Raw genomic sequence first — 18,839 nt, 5'->3', positions numbered from 1 at the left:
ATACTTCATGTGTTCATTCTCCTTAATATAATCACATATACTGCCCATAGCTTTCCAAACTTCAGCCTCAACTTTTCCCATTAGCAACAATTTCATTTGCTGTAACTCATTAGCAAATAGCACTTCCTCCAGCTTATAGTTCAAAAGGGTTGTAAGCCCTAGTAACTAGTTTGATTTAACTCCTGTCACCTCTCTGATCATTCTTTCATACTTAACATTAGGTACACTATTATTGTCATTTTCGCCTCAAAAGATTGGATATGTACTAATGCCCATCAAATTTTCAATTAATTGGGTTACTTTGACACGACCTCTCTTCATAACATAATCTCCTAGAATCGAAACACGAGCCAATTTGAAAAAAAGGAGAAATGTTCTCCCACCATTTATGGTATACCATTGTTTGATAAACAAGATTTAGCTCATACCCCTTAGTCTCTCTTTTTAGTTTCATTATTTCTTTGTAATTATTGTGCGTTATTACAAGATATCAGTTGTATCTACCATTTGTTATACTGTTGTCCTGCCTGACATATCATCTTAGAATTTACTATTTCTTTTTTACTCTCCATTTATCTTTCATAAGTATAATTATTTGTCCAATGCTCTTTATACTTAGTTATATTCTAGAAGATAAAAGCACTCACAGATTCTTTCAAATCTACTCCAATCTTACCAACAATCACTCATCTAATCCATGTACTTCTCAATATCTTATAATTACACCTATAGCTATATTGTCATATTCTGACCATTATTAGCGTTCTGCTACATATTATCATACTATTATTTATTTATTATTACTATTTTTTTTACATAATTATTCTATCAATCACACTGAAAATATATGTCTAACTCTAATTTTTGACTCTAGGTCTCACCACTCTAAGGTTTAATATCAATCCTTTGTGACATTATCCCTCATCTTGCATATTTATATCCCTTATGTTGACTTTTATCCAACTTACTCCTACTGATCTTGCTTCTTTATCTGACAATACAATTCAAGTTACCATAGCACGCTCAACAGTTACTACCTACTTTGGTTGCACACCTCACTTAATTTCCATTATACTGTCAACAACCAAAAGGGTTCTTATGTCATTGCCCCATTATCCTACCTTGGGGGTAGAAAACAGATAAGGTCTAATCCAGATCCTGTAACTCTAAGCTCTAGGCTTAGGCTCCTAACACTACATCAATTATGACCTGCTCTAAGTCCTGTACTTCTGAGTTCCATAACTTAACAATGTTCTTCCTAATGCCATCCTTTTCTACGCTCTCTATCCTTTTTTTTTTTTATCTCACTTACTCTTCCTAGACGCACATTCACCTCCTCGGTATTTTGGCTCTATTCTTCCTAATCTTATCCTAATGTGTTTTTCTAGTTTATTCTTTAGCCAACTCTTTTTATCTTACCCAAATCCGAACTTTCACTCTTCCATCCTTTAACTCTATTTTCTTTTTGAACCTGATTGTCATATCAGAAACTTATAACTTTCCACTATCCCTACCACGTTATCTATACCTCAATGTTACTCAGAATTGATCCTCTAACTACCCTAGCTAGACTTCTACTGGCATTCAGGCTATCTCTTCTACTGCATTTGAACCGCACTCCATCTATATATATATATATATATTCTATGATTTATCGATGCTAACTTTTGTCCTTTTTCTTTTACTTTATTTGGAGTATATTTTAGTCTTAAGCATTAAGAAGCTAAGGATGAACTTAGAGAATAACAGTCATACTTCTCCTGCGTGATCTCTATTATTACCTTTTTGGACTACATACGACCCCCTACTACCATAGGAAGGGGATCTGTAGCAACTCTAATTTTTCATATCCATTTAATTAGCTGAAACTTAAAATACTAGGTATCCAAACCCGTCATTCAATTTAAAGGCTTACATACATCTTGATCTTACATCTTATAATTCCTACATGGAACTTGTACCCTCTCTGGAACACCTGAGCTAACAACTCTATCTCACGCTACAATCCCATCTGGGACACTACTCCATAAGTCATCATTATCAGTATTAACCTTTGATCCCTTCTGAAAAGATAGGACTATACCCTAACTTACTGCAACAAAGTAACTACATTTACCACCTTGCCAAAACCATGTCAAATTAATGACTCTCTTATCATATCATAGCTCTGTAAATCATCAATTCATAGTTCTGACCTTCCCTAGGTAGTAGGGTTATACTTTACACCTTGCTGATACACACAAGGTATACTATTCTCACTAAGCTCTAAGCAAAACGTCTGTTGTACTGCAAAAACCATCCAAAATTCCATACCGAAGACCAGATGGTCTCACTCTATAGATGTCACCTTTATTTTGTAAATAATTCGCAACCTCTGGTCTGATGGCAACTCTTGATGTAACTCGAGCTCATGCTAGGGTAACCGAGTTACTAACTCTAGTTATCACCCAACTGTGACCTTTCGATATTCTAGCTCTAGATCCCTAACCAGGAGTTCTCAACTCCTCTGCAGATATAGAACTCTGTTCTGGCATAATTATACCAAAACAGAGGCTATCCGTAAACACCCTCATTATGGAGCATCACGGGGATGCATGTAGCTCTACACAATAATCTCATGTCGGTACTGTAATCTGCAGCTTACAGAGTAGACATCAAGAATATTGTATAGTTACTACAATACGTCCTAACAGACTAGATCTCCTAATCTCTTATCTCTCTTGAATTTACTATTATCATAAACTTACTTTGACTGGGTCATCCACTAACGACTGCCAGCAATGGTGTCCTCACCCTTATCTAGTGCAATTATACTATCAAAACTCACCATTATGTACTCGTGCCTAGCACCATATAGGCACAACACTTAGACCCATACTGATAGAAATATAGTGTTTCTTGGAGAACATATTTCCATGGCAGATCTCAACATGTCTGCTAACTCTATTTCACACTTCTATGTACTTCACAAAACTAAGGTGCTAAACTGAAGCACTCTTATATTAACCGAGGAATAACACAGAATCTAGAAACGAAGAATTATAAAAAAAAGACGAAACAGAATCCTATACTTCACATGTGACAACTCTAGGTGCACACTTTCCCATGAATCTAAAGCCTAAGCTCTGATACCTCTTTTATCACGACCCAACCTATGGGCTGGACCGGCATTAGAACTTGGGCTAGCCTAAAGCCCCCGAGGCCCGTAGTAAGTCTAACTATTCCTCAACCCAACTCTAAGGCCCATTTGGGCCCAATTTTAAGAATTCAACCGGACAGAGTCCGATCATAAAATGTACCATTCAACGGGGAGTTTTTAACTTGCCCGATCTGTAAATACAATATATAATAAATTGGAGAACTCAGCTCACCCTCCATATAATCAAAATATCATAACTCAAATAGGAGCTCAGCTCCCTCATCCAATCCCATCATGCATACAGTTAATAATTTTACAGGTCCATCATAACTTTTATAATACAGGCCCAAAATAAAAATAAATGCTTCTAACACATGCAGAGTCTAAAATTTAACTCAATTGTACAAAATACATTAAATATTATTAATGGACCTGCGAAGAAGAATAGCAGGTTAGCCACAACAAATAATCCTCCTATAGCCTGAAAAAATAGATAAACAGGAGTGAGCGTTCAACTCAGAGAGTAAAATACCAATTTTAATCATAATCTCTATAACTATCTAAAGCTAATGCAACCTGTGGAGTGAAATGCAACATCGTCATAATTTTCATATCATAACAGCAAAAAGGCAATTTGGAGCACTCACACACCCAACACTGTCAAGCAATACATATACGGGAGCTAATCCCCTATACAGCCCTCTTAATCCAACATCTACTAGCGAGTGTCTCTCAAGCCGAACTTTCGCTTAATAAACCAAATGCGAGGTCCCAGCGAGTGTCTCTCAAGCCGTGTCTACCCGTCCTGTCCATATCAAATACCATACTACACGCATGCCACGCACACACAATGCTCCAAATTACCACAAACAACATCCATGGTACTTAAACAATTATAAATGTAATATAAAATGTGCCTAGTGTTTAACTACATAGATACATATTTATAAGTGATGCATGAGCATACTTAAACATATAATAATATCGAAATTACAATTAAAATTAATATTTTACTCACAAACTTGAACCGAGGTCACTGCGGCAGTTGGGTGGAGGAGGAAGGCTATCCCAGCTCACCTGACAATTTCATTACAATTATTTAATATATTTGACTCAATACAAGTTTAGAAAAAACTAAAGACATCCTAAGTTGTGCTGAAAATCCGGCAGAGTCTTCCCTATACCTATGACCTACCCAACCTACAAAATGGTTTAAATAACACTTCTAAACTCAACCCATATCTCATCATCATTAAATGGCCCCTCCTGGACTCTCTAAACCAAGCAATAACAACAATATCAGACAACTCAATTATAAGACTTTAAAACTAATATTTTTCAAAAACTATCCAAATTAACTTTAAAAATTTTTATAAACCTGCACCGCGGTCCTTAACAATATTATAAGGCTATTACAATAGGAATCGTAATTTTCTTATCATCTACGAATATTTTATAAATTTTATTCTAATCCAGTACAAGGTAAAAATTGAGTAATGTAGAGTTCGAGTTTACCTATGTCAAATCTGACAACTGGAACGCGTCCAGAACATTTAAAAATAGTGGGGTAGCCTATAATCTTGATCCGGTTCTGAAATAGTTTCAGCAGCTTATCTGCTCGGCCTGAAATTGCAGATCCGGACGACGATCGAATTTCCATAAAATGAAAGTACATACGCGAAGTCCACAATACCAGGATTAGAATAAATAAAAATATATATATATATATATATATATAAATTAGAAATATTATATTCGAGATTTGAGTCTGATATATGTAAATGTACCATTTGACCTGGTTAGTTAATAGTTGGGATATACCTTTAATGACAAAAAAAAATTATTATTTAGTACGAGAGAGAGAGATGGCCGGAAAGGAACACCCCTGGACGTGTCAAATGCCTTTTGCTTTCAATTATTGCTTTCAATTATTATTATTACCACACTCTGAATTCTTATCTTTCACACTTACTGATAAGTACTATGTATCCATTATAAGAACCGCGTATCTCCACCCACTATACCCAGGACACTGACTAGGCACAGATGGAAAACGATGAAACGATAGGGGAGAAAGGGAAGGATTCCATGGAAGTTCACGGGAAAGAAACTCACAAACCAACCATGGAAAGCAATCAGGAAGATGCCCTGGATGCAGAGCCCAAAATTAACTACAGGGGGTGGAAAGCTATGCCTTTTATCATAGGTAAGTAAGAGCTTGCTCTTTGGCTTCAAGCATTTGTTTTTTTTTCAAGGGCTTTAGAGATTAATTTGTAGTGCACATTAACTAAATTCCAGGGAATGAAACTTTTGAGAAGCTTGGAGCCATTGGAACCTTAGCAAATCTCTTGATATATCTCACCACTGTCTTTAACATGAAGAGCATCACAGCTGCAACCATTATCAACGTCTTCAATGGCACCACCAACTTTGGTACTTTGGTTGGAGCCTATCTCTGTGACACTTACTTTGGTCGCTATAACACCTTGGGTTTCGCCACAGTTACATCCTTTCTGGTACTAAAAATTTCTTGCAATTTAACACTTTCACTTTATCTAGTGAATTGATCATCTAAATTTCTGGTTGATTTGTTCCTGTATTTCACGTGAAGGGTTTGCTTGTGATTCAATTAACGGCTGCAATTTCTAAACTGCATCCTCCCCGGTGTGGAAAGGAGAGTAGTACGTGCCAAGGGCCAACACCAGGTCAAATGGCATTTCTACTGACAGGATTTGGACTCATGGTAGTAGGAGCTGGTGGAGTCCGCCCATGTAATTTAGCATTTGGAGCAGACCAATTCAACCCAAAAACTGAATCTGGAAAGAAGGGTATTAATAGCTTCTTCAACTGGTACTTCTTCACGTTCACGTTCGCCATGATGATATCTCTGACTCTAATTGTTTACGTTCAAGCCAATGTTAGCTGGGCAATAGGCTTAGCAATTCCAGCAATTCTGATGCTCATTGCTTGTATACTTTTCTTCTCGGGTTCAAAAATCTATGTCAAAGTGAAAGCTAATGGCAGCCCAATGACCAGCGTAGCACAGGTTATAGTAGTTGCGATCAAGAAAAGACGGTTGAAGCCAGTAGAGCAACCTTGGTTCTCCCTTTTCAATTATACTCCTCCCACGTCTATCAATGCCAAGCTTTCTTACACGGATCAATTCAGGTAACCCAATTTCAGATACTTTGAGTGAGTAATCACCAAATGCCTTAATTGAAAATGTTACTAATCGACCATGATTAATAATGGCAACGTTACAGATTCCTTGACAAAGCAGCAATTAGGACTCTCGAAGACAAAATAAACCCTGACGGATCACCAGCTGATCCGTGGAAGCTTTGCAGTCTGCAGCAAGTGGAAGAAGTGAAATGCCTGTTGAGAGTGATTCCCATATGGGTATCAGATGTTGTATTCTTTATTGCTATAGTTCAACAGCAAACTTACGCCGTCTTCCAAGCAGTTCAAAGCGATAGACGCCTTGGAAGCAGCAATTTCAAAGTCCCAGCTGCGTCCTACGGGGTGTTCATGATGCTAAGTTTAACCATCTTTATACCTATCTACGACCGAATCTTTGTGCCATTTCTCCAGAGGCTAACAGGTAAAGAGGGTGGCATCACAATTCTTCAAAGAATTGGGATTGGCATAATTTTATCAGCTCTCGCAATGTTAGTCTCCGCCTTGGTTGAAGAGAAGAGGAGGACTATAGCTCTCACCAAGCCAACTGTAGGAACAGCGCCAAGAAGGGGTGGCATTTCATCAATGTCCAGTGTATGGTTAATTCCTCAGCTAGCACTGACAGGATTAGCCGAAGCATTCGGTTCCATTGGCATGGTTGAATTCTACTACAAGCAATTTCCTGAGAACATGAGAAGCATTGCAGGGTCTCTCTTTTTTTGTGGCATGGCAGGTTCAAGTTATTTAAGCAGTTTATTAATAACAATAGTTCACAGAACGACAAATTGGTTGCCAGAAGATCTCAACAAGGGAAGACTAAACTACTACTATTACGTGATTGCTGCTCTTGGGGTCTTAAATTTCGGCTACTTTTTAATATGTGCAAAGTGGTACAAGTACAAAGGAGGCATTACAGATACAATCGAAATTACCCAACAGGCAAAGCCAATTAAGCCCTGAGATAAGATTTCTACTAATTAGGATAAAATAAAATTAGAACAGTAGACTGCACTCTTTCCAGCTTCACAGGTCACTTTTTCCATACTCGGGGATTTCCTGGACAGCGATTAGCGTGTTTTAGGTGTGATATTGACTATTTGCCGTGTATACAATTTCATAATATTTGCTTCGACTCTAAACCATAAAATAACCCAACTCATTGGCGTGTGGACCTCTGAGTAGCACTCTACCATTGCAGGAAATGGAATCCCAGGTCCCAACGCAACACTCTTCCACTCGCTGTGATTGCGGGTTATCGAATTTGATTGCTTGTAAAACAATATATGAAAAAGAAAAACGAATCGACCCATCAATCGAATGCGATACATGGTTAATTAAATTAATTTCAACTTTAAACGGACAAAACTCTAATCAAATCAAGCTCCACTTTAATCAACACTTACAATTTTATAATATTAAAAAACCAATTCAAGCATCAACTCGAGCTTTACTCGAGTATATTCAAACTATGATTTAAAATCAATTCAAAAACATTATTTTTAATGTCCAAGTAGCATTTCGATTTGCAAAATATGAACAAGTTTCGAGCCTTGCTGTTTTAAACTGAGATTCATATAGCACACACTGTATTGATTACAACCTGCATAATATAACTTGATTTTCAACTTTTCAAGATTCTTCAACCCAAGATTTAGCAACATAGCATACCAAATTGGTTAAAATAGATACCACTTTGAAACAATTGATGGGAACTGAAAACAGAAATTTTATCACTGAATTATAAAAAGTTGAAAAGGTTCCGTACTCTAACTATATCGAGTACCACGCTGTATGAAGAAAAGGACCAACGAACCATAACCTTACTAATATAGACACAAATGGCAAAAAAATGAGTTTTCCCCTCTCGTGGGCATTAAAAGGTAAGAGAGAGAGAGATTAGAGAACAACTGACAAGAAAAAATGAGTATGACACCTTAAATGGTGGAGCTCATGAAACGTTGTAGAGCATTGTTGCTCCAAGATAACTAGTAGGAGACTGCTGCTTACGGGTCTCTATTCTAGGAAGACGTAAATGCTTCATTTATTGTTCTTGTACACCAATTAGATCTTCAGACTGTGTATGCTTGTTGAATTGTGTCTATGTCTATGCCCTTCAATCTAATCACTGATTCTACATGACCCTTAAGCGTATGAAGCTCCCTCAATCTGCAGCCAAATATAATAAATCAGAAAACAACTATGCTTCTGATGAACCAATGGAAACAGAAAAGACCACCAGCATGGCAGAAGTCATAAAATGTATCAAAACTAAACAACCAAAAGGCCGAATCTTTTGAGGACATGATAACCTGAAGATATATTTCATATGAGCTTAGTGCAACAGCGAAAAGGAGGGTTATTTATTTTGCAAATCTATCCTCAAAATTTAAATGTATAAATTTAGAAAAGACCACTTCTTCTTTTTTTTTCCAAGTATGATTCTCGGTTGTCTTTAAACAGGACCTAAAACCAAAGTTTCAGAGACGCTAGATACAAGTGACTGCTTGCTAATATCACTGCATACCTTGCAATTTCAGCTCTCCTTTTAGCTTCTTCAGCCATCTGATTGAGTTCAGTAAAATGGGTTCGCTCTGTGAACATCTTGGTGTCTGGTGGTTGCAAACCATGCAATGTCCTTTGTGCATGTGCCCACTGAAGCTCCCGTTGTTCCTTCCCAAAATCCTTTTGCCTTGTGAAAGCAATCTGCAGAGAAAAGAAATTAATCATCACAAAACAATTACAATGTATATATGCACATGCACACACGCTAAACACAGAAATAACCAAGACTCCAATCTAAGAAGTAGCCCAGTAAGCCAAACGCCATACGTACCCTTTGCTCAATAACAAGATCCCAGGCCCTACCACTCAAAGCATAGCCTATAAAGAACTTGATGAAGTCAAGTGGAATATAAAAGATGATGTTATAAAGCCAGATCACACCAGCCCAGCCCCAACCAATCCCTTCAATTGCAGCAAAACTCCAATTTGCGTAGACTGCAATCAAAGTGGCAACCTGCACAAAACAAAAAGGCAAACATAAATGTTCCTTCCAGAGTCCAGGCTACCGGAAATCATCAAGTAAATGGATAGACCACTGATTTACCAGCTGAGCAACCAAAAAAGCCACCACGAGTAGTAATCCAGGGCGTTCAACATAAGACCAACTTCGCGATCTCGTCACAAAAATTAGGGCCTGACTGATAGTGCTCACTTGCAAATAAATTGCTGATGCAAGCTTTCTGAAGTCATCATGAGCTGTTTTCTCCAGAGTTGATACTCCAAATACCCTCTGGAAAATTAACAGGCAATGAAAATCGATAATGGAGTAGTCTATCACAAGTTCACTACCAATAGCTAAAGTAGAACCACTATTGATCCTGGAGTGGTCTATTAGGCTATCACAAGTTCACCACTAACAGCTAAACTACAACCATAAAGCATGCTGATAGCCCAGAACAAAAAATTCAATATCAACAAAAGATAGAGAAACATGTGCATTCTCACAGTTTATCTAACTTTACAATAGGTAGAGTTAAATATCACAATCAAACCTTGTCATTTTAATCTCAAAATATTAATGATGAAAAAAATTAAAACAAATAAAAAAAGAAAAAAAGGTAGGAAAGCATAAGTTATCATGGAACAAATATGCATTCAAATTTTTGGAAGTCTTCAGCCCAAGTTATTTACAGTCTATAGGCTAATGTGTTGTCCATGATTAAAACAAATTTAATAAAGGCATGGGACCTTACTGGGAAGAAGTCTGTCTTATATGCTGCCCAAAAGAAGATGACCGTCATCATTGCCAGATAACTACCAAGAACAATGCCAGTAGTGAAAATCTCTGCCAGCTTCCAGCTGTCTGGCAGAGGAGATGGCTTCACCCTATCCTTAGATATTGTCATAATGGTACCTGTAATTATTTCGCGTCAGCAAGTTCCCAACAAGAAGCAGAAGAAGAGAGATAGGAAACAACTACTACATCAACCAAAAAAAGTAATTAAAACAAAAAACACAAATATCAGTAATTCAGGAACGATATCCTCTTTATGCGATGACAATGACAGATGCTTAGTGGCTAGAGTATAAAATTGCACAAGTGATGAAACTTACCCCAAATGTAAAAAATTTCAATCCCACTAAAGCTCACCCCAAATGTACCAAATTTCTATCCCACCAAAGCAGTATCAGTGAGGGTGTGCACATGTGTAGTGTGCATATTAGTGGGGGAGAGAGAGAGAGAGAGACAAACCATCATTGAGAATAGCAATAATAAGCACCATAAAAGGTGGAAAGTCAAACTGCCATATGAGGGCCAGCAGCATGAAACCAAGCTGTCATCAAAACAAACCACCCAGACAGGGTAAGAAATATTACAAAAATGTTCCAGTGAAAAATTTTACTGCTGTATATGGATATAAAGAAATGGAGAGGCAATACTCTAGCTTACCACAATACGAATTGTAATGGAAACTGCATAGATCTGGAAAAGAAAAGGGGAAAGGGGGGTCAGTTGATCAACAATGATGTCAAACTGCCAACATAAACTTTATAGACTATAAATATTATGACTAAGAAGTCAAGAATGCCAAGTATCAAGAACAACAAAGCATTTGCACTTATAGTTCAGTCACTTTAATATAGGAAAACATTATATTAACAGTCAGATAACAATGCTTACAGTATAATTTTTCATCCTCTGGAAGATTGCTCGACTTGTCAAGACAGCACTAATGATGACACTAAGGCCAGGTTCTGTGAGGACAATATCCGAAGCACTACGAGCTGCATCAGTTGCATCAGCGACAGCAATCCCAATGTCAGCTTTCTTAAGAGCAGGAGCATCATTGACTCCATCACCAGTCATCCCACAGATGTGTTTCCTAGCTTGCAAGCGTTTTACAATCTCATATTTGTGCTCTGAAGCAATACACGTCAATCCCAAAAATGTTAGGAAAGAAAACTGAACCCCATGCTACGCAGCAAAACCAAACAAGAGAGAACCAAAGTCAGTCTTGGGAAAGAAAATTAAGAGAAGTACCAGGGAAAACACCAGCAAAGCCATCAGCTTTTTCAATTAGTTCATCAATTGGTAAAGCAGCAATAGACTCATCCTTGTCATGTCCTAGCAACGCAGATGAAGGATACATGTTGGTTCCCATTCCCAAACGCCGTCCAGTTTCCTTACCTATGGCCAGTTGATCCCCTGAAGAAGCCAAAAGACTCAGCAACTCAAAACAGAATAATAAAAAAGGTGATGCTAATGATCATCTGAAATAATACTGTTACATCTAGACAAATTAAACAAAATAAGGTCAACATTTGGGCTCTAGCTTCAGAGATTGAATAATGCAGTAAACAGTTAAATTGGATGCATCACAGAATGCCATGTTACCAAAATATAATATTTCTCACAGTGCAAGCTTTTAAGAATGTATAAACAATTAAACATGAAGACTTTCATCTTCTACTATGAACATTCCAGGTGGAAACACCATAAAAGACCTAGAAATACTAGAAATACCTTTATATTATCCTCAAACACATAAATTTCAAATTTGGCATCATAATCTAATGCCCTTCAAGTGAGAATTCTGCTTTTTACCAAAATACTAAAGATAAAAATAAAACTGAAAGAGTAAGAACATAGCTCAATTGAATTGTTAAAATCTACAACAGTTTCCTTTCCAGATATAAATTTTCATTGCCAGTTGGTTGACTATACAAAAAAAGGATAGGAATTGGTGCAACACTAAGTAGATGTAATTCAACAGAACGATTTGGCATAGTGCTAGCAACATGTAAGGTTAAATAAAGAATATCATGTTATTCTAAATTATATCAAATGATAAATGTTCAAAAATCTTTTGGGCTATAATTACAGGTAGCACACTTGCCCATCCCAGAAGCTCTAGTTATCACTTCTCAATATAAAAATACATTATATTATGATTTTGTATGATCTAGAAGAATAGCTTCCAACTACAAAACAATAACAAACCTGTAATCATCTTGACATTTACACCAAGATTCAAAGCCCTCCTTATAGTATCAGCACTGTCATGCCTAGGTGGATCAAACAAAGGCATGAGGCCAATGAACTGCCAAGGACCTCCAGCACTTTCTTTCCTGCCTTCTGGAACTTCCTGCATAATATGATGTTAGTGCCCTCTAAATGCCAGTGACAGCCAAAAAAAAAACAAAAAAAGGGAACAAAAGTCTATAATAAATATCAAATAGCATTAATAGAGGATCAGAAAGAAGAAAACAGGATTTCAATTACCTGGTATGCAACAGCAAGGGACCGTAAACCCCTCTCTGCAAACTTGTCAATGACAGCATGAACTCTTCGCTCAATATCTGACTTATTATGTGCAAGATTCAGAATCTAAAATAAGATTGCAGAAAGGAATTAAAACATAATTTGGACTCCCAAGATCATGCAACAGCCAAAAACACAATGCAGACAGGTTACCTGCTCTGGTGCACCCTTGCTTACTCTATGCATTTTACCTTCACTGTCAATATAAGTCAAGGCTGTCCGCTTATCAGTTGGATTAAAAGGAAGGAAATGAACTTCTTGAATTCCAGCACGCGCCTTTTGGAACCAGGAAATAAATTCAGATTTTAAAGAGGGCAAAAATGGGGGAAAAATAATAAAACAGTATAACCAGATTAAATGATAATGAGCAACCAAGTGGCGATCGCAAATCACAAGAAAGCAATGAAAGTTTAATCAGTTAACTACCTCTTTTGGATCAGCAAGCATTCCAACAATAGCAGAATCTATAGCATCTTGATTCTCTGTTCTAGAGGCTCGAGCTGCCATCAAAACAACAGTGTCTGCATCTACTCCTTTGGCCAAAACCTGAAAAGTTAAATTCAGAGACATTTAAAACAAGAAGTAGCACTCAATACTAGATGCTGTAGCAATGGTATCCTCCAACCGACCTCAACGAGATTTTTGTCAACTGTAAGTTTGTTTAATGTCAGAGTTCCAGTCTTGTCACTGCAAAGCACATCCATGCCTGCCATCTCTTCAATTGCAGTCATTCTCTTTGTGATGGCACCCTGCATCACATTCAACATATTTATCATAATTCCTCCTATTATACCCAAAACCCATCATTCCACAGATAGCCAAAACATCTCCAAGAACCCAGCCAACCTGCTGAGATAACCTATGAGAACCAATTGCCATTGTTACTGACAAGACAGTTGGCATGGCGATTGGAATTCCTCCAATGAGAAGCACAAGAAGATTGTCAATTCCAGGACGATATTTTCGATCTTGAATGGGGTACATGACAATAATCTCTATAACCATCCCCACACCAATTGAACATATACAAAAATTCCCAATTGCAGTCAAGACCTGCAATGTGTAACAAAGAAGAAATGATATCAGAATCACAAGAATTAAAAACCAATTGGCAAAGATTCTACTTTCTTTCTATCTCCTTGCCTTTTGGAAGTGGCCCACTTGGTTCGTGGTATCCACAAGGTGAGCAGCCTTCCCAAAGAAGGTATGGACACCAGTGGCAATAACCACTGCTTCAATCTCTCCTTGCTTGCAAGTAGAACCAGAGTAAACACCATCTCCAGATCCTTTTGTCACAGGAAGAGACTCACCAGTAAGTGCTGACTGCCAAACCAAAAGAAAGCAAGTTCAGTAACCAGATGAAGTCAACATGAATTCAATAATCAATATTCAAAGCCATGATAACGGCACACCCACCTGGTCAATTTTCAGTGGATCACCTTCTAGTAAACGAGCATCAGCTGGAATAATATCTCCAAGTTTGATGCTAATAATGTCACCAGGAACTAAAACGGCAGCATCATGTTCACTCCACCTTCCATCTCGAAGAACCTTTTAAACAATAATTAGAGATGAAAAAAATTTAAAAATTTAAGAGTTCATGAAACAGGAATCACACACACACACACACACACACATATATATATATATAAAGCTTGCAATATTTGAGAGGACACCAGTTACAACAGCAAACAATCAAATTTCTTTAATACAATTTGCAAGTGTCAATCTATTAAAAGCAGAAAGTCTTTCAATCATATTTGCTTTTTTATGGTGTTGGATTCTCAATCAATTGAGCTACATGAGCGCATGCTCATATTCAAGAATAATTCACTCTATATTAAACAAAATACATTTCTTCACACCTTAGCTTTTGGAGCGAGACGAGCCATGAGAGCGGCAGCAGCATTACCAGCGTTGTTTTCCTCAATAAAACTGATAGTGGAGTTGATTAAAAGCAGAGTAATAATACCAACGAAGTCTTGCCAATCGGGAGGTTTCCCCTACAAAAATACCAAAAAGACCAATTCAACAAATACAAACAAACAAATTCATATTCCAAATTGTTGAGAATCCCAAATGCTATTACTTACTCCTCCATTTGCAAGAGCAATAGCCATAATAGCAGCAGCCTCCATAACCCATGACAGAGGATTCCACATAAACCCCAAAAACTTCAAGAATTTGCTCTCCTGAAACACAACCGGTAGATAAAGTTGAAGCATAACAAGAAGGTCAAGACCTGAATTGACAAACAAAAGTATAAATGCCTTATAGAGATGAAAAGCAGTACCTTTTTCTCTTCAAGCCTGTTGTGGCCAAAAATGGTCAACCTCTCCTCGGCAGCCTCAATTGTAAGACCGTCTTTGCTGCATCTCAGATTCTCAAACACTTCCTCAATGGGTATGTTTTCCTGCATTCAAAGATAGCGTTAACAGTTTCAACCCAAAACAAAGAGGAATGGCAACCAGACTATCAATGACTTCAAATATGCCCAGATCTATTACCAAATCCACAGTTTCCTTCAAAACAGCCTCCAAAACTTCACCTTTGTCCCCCATCTTTTCCCCTCCTTCAACACTCTCACAATGTAACAACCAAAAAATCAAATTTCACAGCACAGCCACTGTGAAAAAGAGCATGACAAAGCCACAAAACTTGAGATGTTCCGATGCCCAGTTAAAAAAGACTTGATTTAGAGCCTGAATTAGAGTTCCGAAGGGCAAAAGGAAGACAACCCACCAACACCAAATCTGCAAAGAGAATTAACAATGAGAGAAACCAGTAGGAGCAAAGAGTGTGCAAGTAACAGCCCATAAGCTCTCTATTTCCTGGCATTTTGCATAAAAAAATCCAAAAAAAAAAATTCTTCTCTGTGGAAAGGTCCCAACTTTTGATCAATGCAACCTACTTCACGCATCCAACAATCGTACAACGGCGTGATTTGGGAATTTCCAGCTTTTTAGAGGACTAGTGAAACAAGAAAACGCTGTTAATATTATCAAAATAATAAAATTTATTTTTTTTTTTATATACATTTTATTTCTTATTAGGCCAATCCGAATAGATTACTTTTCGTCCATTGAACAAAGAATAAAGATAAAATACCAAAAAATAATAAATTTTTTTTTACATATATCTTAATTATCTTATTTCATTAAAAATTAAATAAATAATATTATTAAATTATTTTTAAAATAAATTTTATTTTTTAATACATATTAAATAGAGATATATTAATAAATAACTATTTTTTAAAAATAAAAATTCTAAATTTAATATAAATTAAAAAAATAAAAATAAATTTATTCTTATAAAATGGGAGTAATAATTTTGCGTGTTTTTTTTTCTTTTTTAAAAAAAAAAAACTGCACATGCACGACACAGGCTTATCCCTTTTTTTCAGTTATTTTTAGATTTTCTTCAGTTTTTTAAGCTAAAATTATAATTTTCATCCGCTACTCTCTCGATTACAAAACAATGGTACTCGCTCCAGTAGACAAAAAACTGTCCCTTTTTCCTGCAAACGAATTGCTAGCGCAGCAACAGAGCGTCTTTCGGCGCGAGTAAACAAATTATTTACCTATTTACCGAGCATCTCTGGCGGTAATATTTTTGGCCGTAGCAAAAATAGAGAAGGGCTTTTGCAGTAATGCCCTTATATTTTTGTTTTTTCTTACTTAATTCCATTGAAACACCTTGCAATATCTTGAAGACATCGTTTGGCTTCACGCTTAGGGGACTTGCCGATGGGAAGCATAATTCCAAACAGGCATATAAAATATATATATATATATATATATATATAAATCTTAAAAAATAAAAATTATCTATCAATTTTGAGAAAATCAAAAGTTTGTGGAAATCCCATTCTCTTATAATCTATGTTAATCATTTATCTTTACTGGTAAATTTAAATTAAAATTTTCAATCTTATCTTTTATATATTAAGTGATAATACTTATTAATTAATCTGCATTTTTTAATTTGAGTAACGCTCTGCATTTAAGATAAAATTAATAAATAATATATTGTGAGAATTTTAATGCATTTTCAACTTTAATTTGAGAATTAGTTTTTTGGCTTTTATTTATTTTTTTGACTTTCCTAATGAAAAACGAAGACAGTTTCATAATTAGACCAAAGGAGAAGGGCTGTTAATCTAATAGACCTTAATTAAGCTAATAGAATCTCTTTTTCATTTCATTTTTTTTAAAAAAAGGTAAAATATATTTATTTTATAATTTAATTTCAAAAATAATAATAATAATTAGGTGAGCAGTTCAACAACTGCTACGCGAATGTTATTTTGCACCGTACGTTTCAATTTTGGAAATGTCATAACAGTGTCAGTGACGCCTTCCTTTTTTTTTTAATTCCTAATTTATTTTTTAATCAAGAAAGTTTTTATTTATTTTTTTTTTCCCATTTTTGGGTTTCATAACGGTTGATTTATAAGGTTTCGTTGTTTAATTGTTTTTATCATAATTGAGTTTGAGTTGTGTTAATTTTTTTAAGTTTTTATTCAATTTTAATTAAAGTTTTAAATTTAAAAATTTTTAATTTAAAAAATAAATTTTATTTTAATGGGTAAATTTTTCACTTTACATTTTTAACTTTATACATTTAAAAAAATTTAAAAATAAGACTTTTTAATTTTTTATTTAAATCAAAAAATTTAACTTAAAAAAATTAAAATTCTTGATTTTTTTTATTTAAATTAAAAAATTTAATTCATAAATTTTAATTTTTCAATTAATAATTTTAAATTAATTTAAATAAAAATATTAAAAATAACTAAATTGAAATAAGGGGAAAATGCAAACAAAGTGTTGAGTTGAAGTAGCTCAAAGTATTTTTGATCGTACAAAAAAGCAAATTGGTGACAGCAGAAGTTCAACAATTAAACCTTTCTACAACTTCACATGGGCGACTTTTGTCATTTTAGGCCCATACCCATTGAATTTCTTAAGATTTTTTTTTTAATTTTTAGCATTATTCTAATTTCAATTTTATAATTTTTAATAATAAAATATTAAATTATTTAAAAGTGAATATTTAGTACGATTGTGTGAATCAAAAATTATAGATCCATTTCTTGTGGAAAATCCAAAAAAAAAAAAATTATATATACGTATAATGGGTCCAATGATTGCAATTTGCAAGTGCATGTGAATAGGTAAAAGCACCACGTAAAGATGGGTCATGGGGGCCACAGCCATGTGAGAGCACCCGACGGGCCAAAGTAAGTATTCATCACAAAACAAATATATAAATAGAAAAATATAAATTCACATGAAATTTGTCCCTTTCTCCTAACCAACGTACAATCCGTACCAGCCCGTAACGCCTCATCTTCCTTTGTGCTTGTCCCTTCAGGGAAAAGAAAAAAGGAGAGAACGTCACATGCCGTGATGTGAAGTCTGAACCGATTGATTAGCATTTTTCTGTTCTTCATGGGACTTCTCATATGCTTTTGGGTTAATCATGACTGTCCATCTTATAATTCTCGTGAAATACCAGCCGTTGGATTGAAATGCAATTGAAAGATTTTAGGTTTAATTATCAATAATTTAAGCTAATATGAATCTTTGGTTATTCATATTTCATTTTGTGTTTAAATCTTGGGTTTTTATGATTTTGTTTTATCATAGTTCATGTTTTTTTGCTTCACACGCCCTTCACTCCTTCTCAGAAAGAACTTAAACTCTGATATCATTCAAAACCTTTTGACCTAATTCAAAAGTCGACTTGTGAGTTTAAAGTGCTTATTTAATCATGCTGAAATCAAGTATATTAAGCGATGTAAAATTTTTACTCCACACGCCCTTCAAGTAAAAGAATACTCTAAATTGATACTAGTAATGAATATTGAAGTGCTATCTTAATTGAAGAAATTGATAAACTGAATAATAAATTGATAGACCGAAACATATCTGTGAACAAAGTAATGAACAATTCAAATAATTTGATTCGTCAAGGGCTTAGAAGAATGTACATTTGAGGAGTAAGAAGAATCAAAATGAGAATTGTAGAGTTGTTGATGTTGCTGATTTTAAGGGTCTTGAAGAGCGATTAAAGAAGATGTATTTAAGGGAGGATTTGGGTTTTTCCTTTAGATTCTATATTAATTTGCAGAGTAAAATGAATTTGCACTTAAATAAGGAATTTGCAGTAAAAATAGGAAGAATATGTTCA

At 35.4% G+C, this 18,839-nt stretch overlaps 2 protein-coding genes across 2 annotated transcripts; one reads left to right on the top strand and one right to left on the bottom strand.

Annotated features, from left to right (window-relative positions):
* Nucleotides 1–5,138: 5,138 nt before the first annotated feature.
* LOC110664006 (protein NRT1/ PTR FAMILY 2.11) lies at nucleotides 5,139–7,448 on the top strand. The gene is made up of 4 exons (XM_021823524.2): nucleotides 5,139–5,345; nucleotides 5,438–5,655; nucleotides 5,751–6,307; nucleotides 6,403–7,448. The coding sequence occupies exons 1-4, from the start codon at nucleotides 5,186–5,188 to the stop codon at nucleotides 7,274–7,276; spliced, it is 1,809 nt and encodes a 602-aa protein (XP_021679216.1). The 5' UTR covers nucleotides 5,139–5,185; the 3' UTR covers nucleotides 7,277–7,448.
* Nucleotides 7,449–8,024: 576 nt separating this feature from the next.
* LOC110664004 (ATPase 11, plasma membrane-type) lies at nucleotides 8,025–15,572 on the bottom strand. The gene is made up of 21 exons (XM_021823523.2): nucleotides 15,149–15,572; nucleotides 14,935–15,054; nucleotides 14,735–14,833; nucleotides 14,507–14,644; nucleotides 14,058–14,192; nucleotides 13,785–13,964; nucleotides 13,488–13,694; nucleotides 13,271–13,390; nucleotides 13,068–13,187; nucleotides 12,795–12,917; nucleotides 12,603–12,707; nucleotides 12,321–12,465; nucleotides 11,361–11,525; nucleotides 11,001–11,239; nucleotides 10,770–10,802; nucleotides 10,572–10,653; nucleotides 10,072–10,232; nucleotides 9,423–9,608; nucleotides 9,150–9,332; nucleotides 8,841–9,019; nucleotides 8,025–8,482 (listed from the first exon to the last, which is right to left on the bottom strand). The coding sequence occupies exons 1-21, from the start codon at nucleotides 15,200–15,202 to the stop codon at nucleotides 8,386–8,388; spliced, it is 2,871 nt and encodes a 956-aa protein (XP_021679215.2). The 5' UTR covers nucleotides 15,203–15,572; the 3' UTR covers nucleotides 8,025–8,385.
* Nucleotides 15,573–18,839: the final 3,267 nt, after the last annotated feature.

This window comes from Hevea brasiliensis, chromosome 17 (assembly GCF_030052815.1).
Source record: "Hevea brasiliensis isolate MT/VB/25A 57/8 chromosome 17, ASM3005281v1, whole genome shotgun sequence".
NCBI lineage: Eukaryota > Viridiplantae > Streptophyta > Magnoliopsida > Malpighiales > Euphorbiaceae > Hevea > Hevea brasiliensis.
The sequence above is the reverse complement of the archived record's forward strand: the minus strand, read 5'-3'. Positions and strand labels throughout refer to the sequence as shown.

Coding starts and splice junctions, on each gene's coding strand:
- LOC110664006 (XM_021823524.2), top strand. CDS start 5,186: ATGGAAAACGATGAAACGATAGGGGAGAAAGGGAAGGATTCCATGGAA. Junction 5,346..5,437: donor AGCTATGCCTTTTATCATAG/GTAAGTAAGAGC, acceptor ACTAAATTCCAG/GGAATGAAACTTTTGAGAAG. Junction 5,656..5,750: donor CCACAGTTACATCCTTTCTG/GTACTAAAAATT, acceptor TTTCACGTGAAG/GGTTTGCTTGTGATTCAATT.
- LOC110664004 (XM_021823523.2), bottom strand. CDS start 15,202: ATGGGGGACAAAGGTGAAGTTTTGGAGGCTGTTTTGAAGGAAACTGTG. Junction 14,193..14,506: donor GTCTCGCTCCAAAAGCTAAG/GTGTGAAGAAAT, acceptor ATTGTTTAAAAG/GTTCTTCGAGATGGAAGGTG. Junction 10,803..11,000: donor AGAGGATGAAAAATTATACT/GTAAGCATTGTT, acceptor TTTCTTTTCCAG/ATCTATGCAGTTTCCATTAC.